Source organism: Nipponia nippon, unplaced genomic scaffold, assembly GCF_047370975.1.
Source record: "Nipponia nippon isolate SJK-2023a ecotype South Korea unplaced genomic scaffold, ASM4737097v1 scaffold_3, whole genome shotgun sequence".
In the NCBI taxonomy this organism is placed as follows: Eukaryota; Metazoa; Chordata; class Aves; order Pelecaniformes; family Threskiornithidae; genus Nipponia; species Nipponia nippon.
The window spans coordinates 70,770,255-70,784,750 of record NW_028262347.1 but is presented as its reverse complement, the minus strand read 5'-3'; the positions used below and the strand labels follow the sequence as shown (position 1 = coordinate 70,784,750).

General features: G+C 39.6%; 1 protein-coding gene across 3 annotated transcripts in view; it reads right to left on the bottom strand.

The window, feature by feature from the left end:
• PTPRO (protein tyrosine phosphatase receptor type O) overlaps window positions 1-14,496 on the bottom strand; it is a 155,843-nt gene that overhangs the window by 43,868 nt on the left and 97,479 nt on the right. For all 3 annotated transcript variants that reach the window (XM_087767500.1, XM_087767503.1, XM_087767504.1), the window contains 7 exons: window positions 14,203-14,361; window positions 12,046-12,198; window positions 9,956-10,402; window positions 8,796-8,957; window positions 5,850-6,049; window positions 3,277-3,397; window positions 5-198 (listed from right to left, as the gene is read on the bottom strand). In XM_087767500.1, coding sequence (XP_087623626.1) covers window positions 5-198; window positions 3,277-3,397; window positions 5,850-6,049; window positions 8,796-8,957; window positions 9,956-10,402; window positions 12,046-12,198; window positions 14,203-14,361 — 1,436 coding nt within the window. The remainder of the gene's footprint in view (window positions 1-4; window positions 199-3,276; window positions 3,398-5,849; window positions 6,050-8,795; window positions 8,958-9,955; window positions 10,403-12,045; window positions 12,199-14,202; window positions 14,362-14,496) is intronic.

The following is a 14,496-nucleotide window of genomic DNA, read 5'->3' as shown; positions in this document are numbered from 1 at the left end:
TTACCACAGAGGCAGTTAAGGAGACGGTTGCTGCTATTTCATAATAAGTTGTCCACTCAGAGGTCATCGTTGATGGATTGAAGTAAAACATTTCTACAACATATTTCCTGAACACCCCAAGGAAAGGTCTGTTCCAGCTCAAAACCACAGCAGTAGGTCCCAAAGGGTAAAGCGTCAGATCCTTTATTCCAGTGGGCACTATAAACCAGAAATTGTGGTCAGTAATGAGTGTATTATCAGTTACACTTTATTTTAAAACAATACCTTTCCTTAACCAAGTTCTACCTATTTCTGGTTTGTTCCTGACTTTAATTCCCAAGAGTTTCCTTGTCACAAGCAGTTGCATACCAATTTTTCAGCATTCGTTCTCCTGTTTGTTATGTCTACTTTTTCAAAAATGACTACAGGCAGTACTTGGTGTTGGCTGCTTAGCTTGAAATAAAGTACAGGGCTTGATATTTCATAAATGGAGAGTTCCATTCTACTTTGAAAATCAGGATGTTTAGGAGATATTTCAAGTTGCTCAAAAACAAAAGCATAAAAAGCCATAACACTTTGGAAGATGAAGAATATGAGAAAGAACAGGTTTTATGTCTATCCCTCCTTCCCTGGGGAACCTAAAGCTGCTGTCAAGTATTGCTGTTCTTGCCTCACAGATGATAACACTGAGAAGGAGAAGTCAAGTGATTTGAAAAATGTCACATAAGGGTCAACTTCCACAACCCTTACTTGTCTGGAAAGCAATTATTCTTCCTGACTTAACTGAGGCTACTTAAATAAGTACTTTGCCAACATTGGCAAGGGTTGCAGACCCCCAGCTATTGCACGCCGGGTCAGAGCCTAGACCAGCACCCATATTACTTCAGCCCATGTTAGCACATGATTGCCTTTCCCTTCATAAATCATTTACCACATCTTTTCTTTGCTTTCTTTAAAGTGTTAATACTCACCCAGTGAAAGTGAGGCTTAGGATAAACATGGGGAGAATGGAATACTTTTTAAAGTGTATTTTATCTTATTTCAGTTTCATTCGTCATTAACCACCACTGATAATTTCACAGAACAGTTTGTTTTGCAGTTCTGCTATTTTAATATCAAATTCAATATCCTGTTATGAAATGAAAACTCATACATCTGTTGTTTTACTCATTAAAAACACTCCCTTTATAATAAGAAACCTATGACATGTTTTGTTTAGAAACTGATTGCCATTTTGAGTTTAGTAAGAACCTTTTATGGTTGTGAGGCCACACAAAAGTGGAGGTAATGAAAGAACTTATTTACTTTGGCAATATATGATTTTACTTTCTCAAGTGAAAATAGAATTGTGCAGATTTCTGAAGTAACTACAGCGAGAAAGAAAACCAAAAGCATTTGCAAAAGTTCTCGAATGATAGAGATTTTAATAATAAAGTATATATATTTTTACTTACTATTTTTTCCTTTACTGAAACATACCATACTCTCTTTTCAAATTTTTATTCAGACCCTATTTATGAAAATATACAAGGAGATTGCCTAGAATGAAAAGGCTCTCACTACACTCACTAGTCCACATATTTGCTTTCATTTGCATCCATTCAATTCTTAACAGGTTAACTTTGTTTTTTTCTGTTTCACTTTCTTCCCTACATCACAGAGGAAGCAGAATGAAAAATACTGAAGATCTCTAGCTTTCTGCCACCTGCTCTCACACAAGGCAGACTATTTATCAAAAGGAGAAGCTGGGTGACCCAGGCTAAATATTTCTCTGCAAATGTAACTCTATACACTGAATCCCTTTCTCTTTGCCCTTTCTCTTCCTAATACATTTTGTTAAAGTGGTAAACTTAACAAAATAAATTATACCAAAACTAAAAGATACTGAATTCTATCCTAAGTGACTCTTTATTTAGGAGCCTAGTGGAATCCTGAATTACAGGCATGGGGGCAGCAGCTCTGCCTGTTGGCCATAAAACCACATTCTTGAAAATGTTACTCTCAGTCTCAGAGGGTTCTTCTTATCTTCAAACCTCAAAGCAGAGAACATCAAGATCCACCATTAAACTCAAGAAAATTAAGGCATACACAACTCAAGTTGGTGATGGTCATGTAGTACTACAGGAGATAAGCCAGCTCTCCTGACTCTTAGCCCTGTGGCCTTCAGACTGTGATATCCTGAAGAAAGTGAAAATTTTCTACTGAGCAAACCTATGAACCACCTGTGCTCTGGGAAAGGAATCTGGGAGAGAGCTAAAAGATATAAGACTATTTGTTTAATTAACGAACTGTGGAAAACTAACAGCTATACCCTTGAAGAAGAGCTACTGGACTGATAAAAGGGAACATCTTGGCACCAAAGACTGGATGGTGGCCAGAAAACATCAAGTCTGATAAAAATGCAGTAACCGTGTGAAAGGTAAATGTGGTGAGGGGAGATCGCAACCACCAACTCAATTCAGGACTGAAAAGACTTGCCGCCCCACTCCTGAAAGGAGCATGCATGCTAATTTGCATAGCAAGTGAGGCTAATTTTAATATAGTAAACCAACAGTGTACGAAATGTTAATCACTAACCCATAAGTGTAAAATTAGGCGGGATTATACTGATCATGTAGTAAAATAAATATTCTGTAGTTTTATGCAAAGGTATGCTAGCTTTGTGATTTACCACCTAGCATCCATCTCCACACAGATGTGAAATAAGATACCTCTGCTCTGTGTGCTAATTGGTGTCTGCACACTGGGTGAACGAGCCCGCTTTTGGGACAACTGGGCCACATTACATCCTTCATAAAGCCCATTTGCAACAAATGTCTTAACAGCAGTCCCACACATTTCATGAGTCAGTGGGAATGACTCACCTCTAGGAAGTGCCCACATCTCTCCCTGCATCACAGACCACCTGCAGCTCCGGCTGGCTACACCTAAGTGAGGTGACTCCCACCCTAAATGACATAGACCGTGAGCACTGCTAGAGACAAACATATATTCAGGCGTCCAAAGGTGAGGACGGTTCTTTCCACAGGGCCCTCTCTGTGTGAATCCTGACTATAATTGCTCTCTAGTTAGGTTTGGTAATAACTTCATATTTAAATGTGAAATTTCTATCTTCCACTGAAGAAGTATTTTCCCCACCTCAATAAAAATATTCTCAATAAGTGTTCATTACATTTGAAATAACCAACATGACAATTTTGCACTCCTTCATGGGTTTTAGAGCTTAGTGAATACACTACACGTATTTAAAAACAAAACAAAACACAACACACATCAAACATTAGATGCAGGGGTTACCAATGGAAAATGTAACAGGATCAGAAGGAGGTCCCACCAACGGTCCTTTCCGTAAGTAAACCACAACCTGGTACTGGGCACCAGGAACAAGATTTTCAATGAGGCTGCTGCTTGAATTCACCTAATAGGAGAGGAATACATCAGATATGAGGTACTTACTTGGTTAATTAAAAGAAGATTGAGACTACATGAACTATTCCAGTTACAAAAGGCGTGATTCTGAAGACACTGGCATCAGCAGCTAAAACTCCATTCATTAAGCCCAAAATGGCAAAACTGTGAAAGTGGTCAGGACTGACTTGACAAATGATCTGATTCAGAGAATCACACTTGCCTTGCTGCGTAAGGTCAGCTGTCACACTGCAGACCTGCTCTCTCCTACTGTCAAAGTTTACTGAAATATTCAGGCTACATTATTCATATTCAGGTGGGGAGTATTTAGATGGTTTGTTTTCAATTAAAAGCCTGAGGTTTTTCATCGGCCATCTGATTCATCTGCAGCTATGTGAGCTGAAGGCAGCATTATGGGAAAGTTGCCTTCTGAATGCAAGTGTTAAATGACTGCATGGTGAAATCAGAGAGGAATTCCTCTCTTTCATCCCTCCTGCACAGCACTACAAAACCTGACTAAAGGACCTTGTGATTTTTCTTTTCAGTTTGAAACATCACCATTAAAATTTCTTCTGTGGCACACCAGGTATCAGTCAGAGCTGGACGCAGAATGCCTGACCAGGTGATTCCTGGTCTGATTCAATATGAAAAGTTTTATCTCCTGAAGAGCCAGCTAACAACAAATGCACAGAGGAGCTTTGAGGAAAGGACTTCACACAGCCCTTCTAGAACTGCAGGCTGATATTTCCTACTAACATGTTCTTTGCAACCTTTCCAAAGTCTGTATCACGGCCACCTTTGCACTGGTGTTTTATTGCGATGCACGTGACTACACCAGTGCCAGCACAAATTTAGTGAGGAAGGGAATTTGTCTTTAACAGCTGCTTTGGAAAGCTAAATCACTTTTAAATCATGTACAATGGTAGAGATGGATAGAACTCTGCACTGAATTTTGCCCTTTTCAGCTTGTCAAGGAGAATTCAAACCAACAGACATTAATAATTCCAGGTATAATAAGCCAATAAAATTTGATGAGAGGTGGTACAAATATTTGTAATGACAAAAAGAAACAAATAACTGTATTTAGACCTTTCTACCTACTTGTAATAAACATGCATTTACTTTTACAGGTATCTTGTTTATTCATGGATTAGCTTTAGGTACTTGTTTTTGAGTTTGTAGATGAATCTTGTATTATTTACTTTAATCATATATGTATATATTTGCTATCTTTGTTTTATAATCACGTACCGTATTGTTTTGCTTCCTGATGTAATGACTGCGCTTTTCATAAATGAAAGGAAAATAACTCAAGGAGATTACAATCTGATTCTGAAAAACAATTCTTGAATTGTGATCTAAAGACACTTCCAAATGTTTAAGTTCATGGACAATCTTGGAATAAAACTCAAAACATTTTGACAAAGATTCATTTTAAAAGATGTTTTTGAAGGATGCAGACTCCCTGTATTAATTAACTTGCAGGGCTAATCACAAAGTTGAAGGAGATGAAGAGTTACTGGGAGTGCTAGCAGTCTCCTTCCATTCGCATGGACGAGCTTAAGGTGCAGCATGGCAGCACTGCATTCCTTTGCAGACTCCTCCATCACACACATTTAGGGAGCCAGACAGAAGCTGTGGTGCTGCTCAGAAAATGGCCTTATTGGCATCTTGGTAAGGTAACCGAGATGTGGGCTAAAACCTCTTTCTAATTGAAGCCACATGCCACTGATCCATCGTAGCCACAGGATCTGACGTAGGGTTGCACTCACTAGGGGTTTCAAGTAACAGAAAACTGCCATATTGTGGGGTTCAGGATTCTTGAACATTATAAACACATCCCATACGGCAGCCCTAAAGAACTGTTGTCTATTCAAATCACAGGCAGTCTGAGTTACTGTTTACTTCCCAGCCTAGTGCTGGGATGGATGAAAAGAAAAGCTTTTTGTATGGATGAAAAGAAAAGCTGACTTCTGATCACCTCTAAACTTCCTGGAAGTTTAGAGTCAGGTTCTGTATTCATACGTAAATCTAAGAAATCTAAGAAAGAATTTATGCTAGTTTGATGATAATCATGCATGTGAGCAATTTTCTTAATACAAATGGATTACTGCAGACGCCTAAGTGTTATTATGATATGTCACCATTTTGCCTACCGCCACAAAAAATTCTCAAAGGGTACAACATAACTCACAAGCTTGAACAAAGGATTGGCCACAGTCAGTCCAGCAGAAATACAATTTTAACACTAATCTGGTTTACTGCACGCTGTCATTCCTGTATGCTGTGCTCTCCCCTCCACTCTGCATCAGCCGTGTCCCTTAAGACTGCAGAAGGGAGCACCTACTGCTGTGCTCTGCAGCCCTGAGCCTGATAGGGCCCTTGAGCACAACGATCCCAAACAGCAGGATGATTAGCAATTTTTTCCTGTATTTGAAAAGGCTCCAGCTTTTCCCCCTTACCTCCGTGCAGTAGTGTTTTTCAAGCCTTTGACTTTCCTTTTGCTTCTGACAGGTCAGGGAGACCACAGACACGATGGTGCTGTTGCCACCGCTCTCTTGTGATGCTGTCCAGGATGTCAGGGCCGTAGTGGAGCTTAGCACCGTCACGGTTACGTGCTGGGGTTTTTCAGTGAGCTCTTCTATCCATTCACCTGTGGGGCCTGGGACATGTCCCAAAAGCACATGTGAGCAAGCCACTCTACGCATTTGAGGCACTTATGTTAAAACATCCTTCTTCCATGGTATTATTTACTACTAGTGAAAGAGGCTGGACTGACAGCTGTCCACCTCCACAGCCCTCAGGCAGCAAAGATGGCAGCCCCTGGGAAACAGCCTGTGGCCGGTGCTATTTCACCTGTAGCAGAGCAGATGACAAGAGAAATGTCACTGTTCGAAAATTCAGATTGCAGTATTCTCTATTGCTTACCAGAAACCACCCAGCAATTTCAGATTAGCTCCAAGGGAATGTTTAAAAGCAGTGATATCCAATAATGTACAGATCATTGACAAATATTAAAGGAGAAACACACAAAATTCTTCGCCTCTCCGCATACTAACATACCCTTCAAGTGTACTACAGCCTTGAAGCGTGAAAATCGAGTTCACAGAGGTTACCACAGCGAAGAATTTCATTCTCCATCAGACTTTTTGAAGCACTTGGCAGAGAACACAGGTTTAAATGCAGATAAAATAACAATTTGGAAAATAACTTCAGCCAGACTTGGTCAAAATTTAAGATTTCATTAAAATCATCAGCTTTTCTTGTCACTTTTAAGTGACACTTGTGACAGCTCTCTCCTTGACATTCCTTCCTCCACACAATTCTAATGGTACATTACGTTTATTGAGAAAATAAAACAAATTCCAGAGCAAGAATTTGGTGTAAGATCAGCCTGTAAGATTTGACAACCCATACTGCTATCTGGGTGCAACAAAAATGTTGTGTAATACAAGCCAGTAATTTGACAGGATGATTCACTGACTGAGTGCTACAAGGATAAGATAAGGCTGAAGCTATGAGCAAAATTTATTCATGACAGCAGACCCACACCTACTCAGGTAAAAAGAGGAATTCGATTATTAGATTAGTCTCTGGAGCCAGTGGATGTATTTGTAGCTTTTACTATTCAGAAATTGTTTCAGTATCAGCATTAAGGAAACTGAGCTACCTCATGTCACGGACTACAAAGTTGTAGTCCCCACACAAAAAGCCTACTTGATCAGACTCATAAAGAGGAATGGAAAAGCAATTTCACCTTAAGAGTACTTGTGCACATCTCAGATTTGGCGTGCTACCAGAAATACATATAAAATCTATCTAATTTACTGAGGATCTTGTGTTTGACAGAATAAGACAACGGCCAAGAATCCTCATCTGGTTCTAAAAGCCCGGAAAACTAACAGACAAAACCCAAAAAAACAAACGTTCTCATGTGTTACGTGTAAAATGAAAATATTTGTTACTTTCCTGTAACATTTTAATACTTTATACTCAATGAGATTCAAGTTCATCCTTAATCTAGCAATCCATACATGTATACTTTGGATTAACATTTTCTCATTTCTCTCACGTCTCTGTCCGCAGGTAGTAGACTTCATGGAGGACACTGTATTGCACATTCCTTAATGGAAATAAGTCACACCTTGTAAAACGGAATAACATTTGGTACTAATAGCAATGCTACATAATTTAGTTGATATATACTTATATATACTTTAATGCTTTCCATATAATTAAGCTGTCAAATAACTATTCCTAAAGAAAACCAGAAGACAGTGAAATTACAACAGCAGAGACCCTTTCTCTCATGTGCTGTTTCCTCTTTTCTCTTTGTTTTCCAAGTATTGTTTCTTTCAGTGTTAGAGTTGTTAAAAACATCGGAGCGATAGTGGAATTCAGTTACACGCAGTCAAGCATTATGATGAATTTAAGCCTAAATAGTTAGTATTTGTAAATGTTATGAAATACTAAAGACACAATTTTTATTAGTAATGTACTTAAGTACTTGAGTACATTTACTTTTAATATATTTCTGCCAGCCTTAGCTACCGTGTCTTGTTGCAGCATTCATGATTCAGGGGAGACACTATCCTCCCACATGTAAAATTGTGTAGTGCTGGAAGTATTCCCCTGTTCTTAATGTATGGGCATTTTATAGGCTATATCTATTTCCTTTTGTAGAAAAAGGTACAAAGGTGACCACAGTCATTGGAAGGATAATAATTTGAATTCACCAACACCTGTCTCACTTGCTGACCTAATTGTCAGTCATGGTATTAGTTTACACAGTAGTGTATTATTACTTTGTCTTTTACTAAATCTTCAGTTAAGAAACCCTGGGATTCTACAGGGAAATAATAAATTACTTTTTCTCCTCTGAATTTAGCAGGCTGAACTATTTCATCTACTCTAATTTGCCCCATGTTCTCTTAGAGACCATGTAATTTCAGAGTTCAGTGTTTAATTGCACAATTCCCATACCCTCAGACTGCGATGCCCTTCATCCCTAACCCAGTACATACAGCCTCCAGGAGTAAAGAAGTTAAATATTTTCAAGAATCTCTATAACCACTGATTTAATTCTTGGAATTAAATCCCCTCTTTGAAAGATGCAAAAGGGGAACCTGTTTCAGTGATCCACTTCTGAACACTGGGCAATGACTCCATCAAATACCTCACCTGCTTTCAGTTCTTAGCTCTGCCAAGACAGCACGATGAAGGCCCATCTGGGTAGGATATAATATACAACATATTTGCACCCTATTTCCTTCTCTGGCACAGGGAATTCTAGAAGACCAGAGTCTTCTGATCCTGCAGCAGATGCCACAGCTGCCACAGTGGTCAAACTCTGTACATTAAAGTTGTATCAGTCTGAGAGAAAAAGGCAGATTTGTTGAGATACTTACTGATGTAAAAGCTAAGTGTTTTTGCTGATTGACTTCCCCGAACTTCACAAGAGCCAGAGGAGCTAAATGTTGTTACAGACAACTTATATTTTCCTGGTTCTTTCAGTTCAGCAACAAATTTGTGAGTGTCCTCACTTACTGTCAAAAATTCCGTGGAGTTCTCTAAATCAGGGGGAAAAAAGTGTGGATTAATTGAAATTTGCAAGGCTCCAGCCACTGAGAAAATGATTTATATCAGAAATGCTAATACTGTTTCTGCTGTGGGATTAAAAGGTATCCAAAAGGACTGGATTTATGTGGGTAGTTTTATTTCTTGCCATGGGCACAAGAATAATTAATGACTAAGGCTGCAGTATAAGTGTAGAGGAACAATAAACCCAGGCCAAATTTTCATTTAGTAAGAGGGGTGATAAAATAGGGTTGCCATGACTGTGCAAGTGAAAAACAGCATGGCATGGACAAAAAGGAGCTTCCAATTTACTATCCATTGCCTTCTTATTCTGCAAAAAAAAGTATTTGCCCTCAGTGTAGGAAGGCTTATGAAAACTGCTTGTCAGGAAATAAAATTCATTTGGAGAAAACAGATTTTAAGACAGAAAATCTTTAAGCAACATGGCTATTTTATTGTAGCTCCATCACTTGAAAAGTCTCACCATTCTCCACCACAGCCTCCTTGTGGCCTAAGGAATACGTTCAGTAGCTGTCCTCTGAGACAACTGTTAATCTGAATGTAGACCATCCATCCTGTATGCCCCTTCCAGATGAGGTCCCCCTAAGAACCTTTCTCAGTGGCAGACAAAGCTACATGATATACTGTACCTTCTTCGTCTCAAATTTCTATCGGCTTGTTTCTCCTTTCTCCAATAGCAGAATGGATTTACGATAACTGCAGTGCAAACAGCTCGGCAATATGTAGAACAGTATAAATCTTGTTTCACAAAAGAGAATTGCAAACTGTGATTTACCCCTCATCCCTTACTTTTATGAAGCCCAGCCAGAATTAGATGCTATTCAACGCAAGAAACTTCTCGAGAAATGCAGGAGATCTAACAAAGCCCCGCTGAAGCAGAGTACTAGGTAATTAATAATTTGTAGAGGAGATAATCCACCAATGGAATTAAAGAAAAGGGGTATGCAAAGGGTACAAGGTTCTGTTTTACCTTCCCTTTCAATACTGATATGGAAACCATCAAATGCAGTAGGTGGCTTTGGTGGTAACCAGGTCAGCACCATTTGTACAGGAAGGAAGGAGGGGGGCTCTGGCGTGAGTTTTCCAGATGCGTTGACTTCATTGGCCTCATAATCACTGGAAACTGCATTGACAAACTCCTCTTCACCCTCTGACGACTCAGCTTCATTAGACCACCAGTACGGCTGCGACGTGGTTTCATACTCAGTGCTGTTATAGCGGTAGTCTGTCCAGGCTGCAGATGTGTTCCCTGCTGGAATGTCAGGTGGGTTGTCAGAAGAACGGCTAAGTTTTTCTTTCCTTATGATTTCTTGTGGTCCCATGAATGATTCTTCTGCAAAATTCCCACTGTGCTCTTCCCAGTTGTTTCTGTTGATTGGTACAATCTGAACAGAAATGTTTCGAGGTGGGTAAGGAACTAAAAGAGAAGCAAGGGTTAGTCTTTTAACAGGTATGTTCTGTGCACCTTTACGATGTGTTAATTCCCCAGTGAAATATTGTTTGCAGAAAAACAATGCATCTAGGGATATTCTGAAATAACTTGTTCTTATTAAGATTCTCCCTTCTCCTACATACACTTATGGCAGAAGTGATTCTAGTGGGATCAAGACGAGTGTAAATTCACAGAAGAATCACCACTCAAGAACACCAGGAAGAAAAGTAGATGTGAAGTCACAGTAAATCAGACCTCAGTGCTATTACAGCAGCAAGGTTACTCGAGTGTGAATTTGTAAGAGTGGATCTTCATTTATTTTACTATTATTTATTATCTTGATCATGGAAAAAAATACTTCTGTAGAAATGAATTGAAAAACATATGCAAAACTAATATATGGCATACCTCATATTTAAAAAGTATGACCTTCACATTGCTGTAGGGCTTTTCAAATGCTTTTAGCAGCCACCTTTTCACAAGCATTAAACATCAGTTTAAATTTTAATATTTGTGAAAGCTTGATCTTAAGATTTGTGTCTCCAGAAGACAAAATTCTGGCACGCAAAGAAGTTACTTCAACTTATGCCAGGAGGTGAACACACAGCATTTTGTCTGCGTCACTGTAACTGCTTGTCTGTCTGCCCTTACACACAGTAAGTACAAGCAGTCTCTGCGAACAATTTTCACTCGCACCTTTTAAGCTGGCACCTTACAACACGCTAATTAGTTCACCTCCCCTGTCCCAGCCACAGCCACTAATACAAAACCAGACTCTACAATCTCATTGCAGTTCATGCAAAGAATGAGGCATGGGAGGGCAGCAGAAAAGAAAAATGTGATCCTGTTGGTTGCATTCTTATGGTTCGATATCTCGATAACTATATTTAGGATCCTCAGGACAGAACTCAGCTGGCATCAGTTGGCTTTTTCTGTCCAAGGCAAGGGACCAACATCAGTGTATTCATCTGAAGATTCGGCCTTTTGATTTTACCGCTGGTTCATTTCACTTTGGACCCTGGAAAATGTCTCTGGTCCAACAGATTAACACGAAAGTTTTGGGCACCATCCCAGGACCAAATTAAATTAGTTCTGGATCCTGAACAAATGCAATTTTCAGCCTTTGCAACACTGCTGTCTTGGAAATTAAAAGTTCATGCTTCAGGGCATAAACTGGCCACCAAGTGGGGCGACTATGACATTCTTCTTCTCTGTGACAGAAAGCTGCACGATGAGGAGGACCTTCTCCAACAGTTTAGCTATGATTCACTGTGCAAGGAGACAGACCAATATAGATAGATCAACAGTATGCTCAGTGCGGCTGTTCCTGTGGCTTAAAAATTAATTTCTAGCACAAGGCCTAAAATATCTCATGTGAAGCAGAATTTATTTTCTAAGAAGGAAGCTTTATAACAGAAACACTCATGCAAATTTCCCTTTGCACTATATTGCACACACAACCCTATGTACTAGCCGCAGCATCCTCCTCCCATGCTCCTGGCCAGGAGCAGCTGCCAGGACTGCTCCCACACAGACCCTTCTCTCTGTGGGATCAATCACCTCCCCATGGCAGAAAGGAAAGCAGACAGACAGACTTGGAGCAAATGGTACATAATCATTTTCTTCACCTGTTCTGTGCTGTTTGGGCTCATGCTGGACCCCACTGTATTCCACTAGTGTGCTTTTGTTGAAGGTTGCTTCCGATACCAACTGAAATGTGATGTTACTGTAGCATATACCTGGTAGCCAGTGATTGAAAACTGTTTTACCTTTAAAGAAATCTGCAGAAGGTTTAAAAAGAAAAGAAAAAAAAAAGAAAAAAAAAGAAAAAAAAGAGGAAAATACATCAAATGTTCACTTTCTGATAATGCAACTGCACATGCTGAACTGGCAGTGTTTCAGATGTTTAAACATTGCTCAGCCTGGTCTGAGACATGAAATTCTAATAATTCAGTTTGCCAACATTTTTCCTGGCTGTCAAAGCCACTTTGCTATAAAAAAAAGCCTAGCACAAAAAACACAAACTACTTTTCACAAGAAAGGGAACTGAATCTGGCAACCTGTTCCACATGACACTGAATGTCTCAAAGAGCATCTGACAGTTTCTGCAGACCTTTAACTGCTGCATGCAAAAGTCTCTTTGGTCTTTTGCTGACTGAGGCAAAACATTCGGGATAGACGCTCAAAGAGTCATTCACCATGCAAGCGAGTGCAAGCTGCGGTACTGAGAGCTGAGCTCAGGTCCACCATCAGTACACGTGCAGGCTGAAGAGAAGTTGCTTAGGGCTATTTGGCTATGGGAAGGAGCATGTGAGTTGATTAGTGAATCTCTTAATTCAGGTTGAATTTTTTATTAATCAGCAGCTGCAGCATTACAGCCCCTGGAACCATGTATTAGCTGTAGAAGACAAAAATTACTGCTGGTATCCCTTTTGTTCTCTGGAAAGAGGTCACCTATATTTTGTGCTATGATCCAGAATCACTCTTCTTAACTTCTGGCACTTCACAGCACTGAAAATGTGATTTCTAGCCCCACTCTGTGTTGAAGCAAAGAGACTCCAATATTTTCTGACCCTCCTTCTGGAGGTGTGTATCTCCCTCTGCTGACTTAAGAGAGAGCTTACAGTGACCAGACTTCTACTTTGGGAGCCTTAGTTCAGTGCCTAAAATTCAATCCAGCACCTACTAGATTGCTCAAAGGCCTTTTACTGCCACTACGTAATGTTAAACCATTGGGGTTTCAGGGCCTGCAGAGTATGCAGGTGCCTTTCTCACCTCTTAGGATGCTTTCCATAGGGCAGTCGCATCTACATCTTTTGAGATAAATGCTATGCTTAAGCTGTACTGCAGGGCAAAAGGGAGTTCAGTTTTAAACAAATAAAAAAGCAAGCAGAATTTGCTCTTGTTAAATTGTTTAGATGGTTAAATTGGTTGTTTAAATTGTTTAGACTGGCTGTCTATATTGTCAGATTGATTGCCTTTGATTAGTTTATTTTAAGAAAAATGAAATTTGTAATATGCAGCAGTGTTTATTAGCTCAGGGACAATACTGAAAGCTATGGTAATATATAGTACTACACAGCATAGTACTATTAGCACTGTGTCACTGTATGGTGATACAGAACTACCAGGTTTAAATCCTGCACCAGGAATCACATATATTGGATGGGTTTCCCAACTCTGGGGCATCCCAGAGCTCTGCTATCAGCTATTCACCAAAGAGGAAACCTTCACCAGAGGGAAGGCACTGGGAACTTTTTTAATGCTTTCAACTGACACAAAATGTCATCCAGGGATTTCAAGAAGCATATCCAAAAAGGAAAAACATATCTCTCTCCTTCCTACTGAGTTTTGGGTTTCTTTCCTTTTTCCTTTTGTTTTGCATTGTACAGCAGCAGGGAAGACAAAAAAAATGGTGGAAAGTTTTTTGGATTTTAGTGTACATGCTTACTTGGAAGCACCAGAAATTGGGAATCCCTTCCCAGGTTGATTTCAGAACCGATTAAAAAAATCCAGACCGCCCAGTCTTGCTCAAAAATCCACAAGAAAGGAAATATCACTAGAAATAGAGTGGGAAGCAGGCTTCAATCCAAAGTGAACCACTAGCTCAATTCAAAGGCCCATCCCTTACTACTTCATGATATAAAAGTTATTATATGAACAGACACATTACCAGAAATATAAATCATTGTAACCAATACATGCCAAAATCACACCTAAGACCACTGTTTAAAATGTTTCCAGCAGAGGTAGCATTAAGTTTTAGTGGAATAGTTTCCTCCTACCTTTGTACAGCATTGTTCGGTAGTCTTTTCCTTCCCAGTAGCTTATATTTACCCTGGTAAAAACATTGTACTTCTCTGGGTACTGAATTTCAAACAACACTCCTGTTTCTGGAGATGGTTTGTAATCATAGATAGAAACACTGCTCACAGGAAGGGGTTCTAAAGCATATACAAATAAAAGGAAAAAAGGAAGAAAGGAGCAGATTAGTAGGCAAACTGAGTTCTTGACACATATACAACACCAAAGAAAAATGGTTTTGCTAGGCATGGCACAGGCACTCTTAAATCTACCAG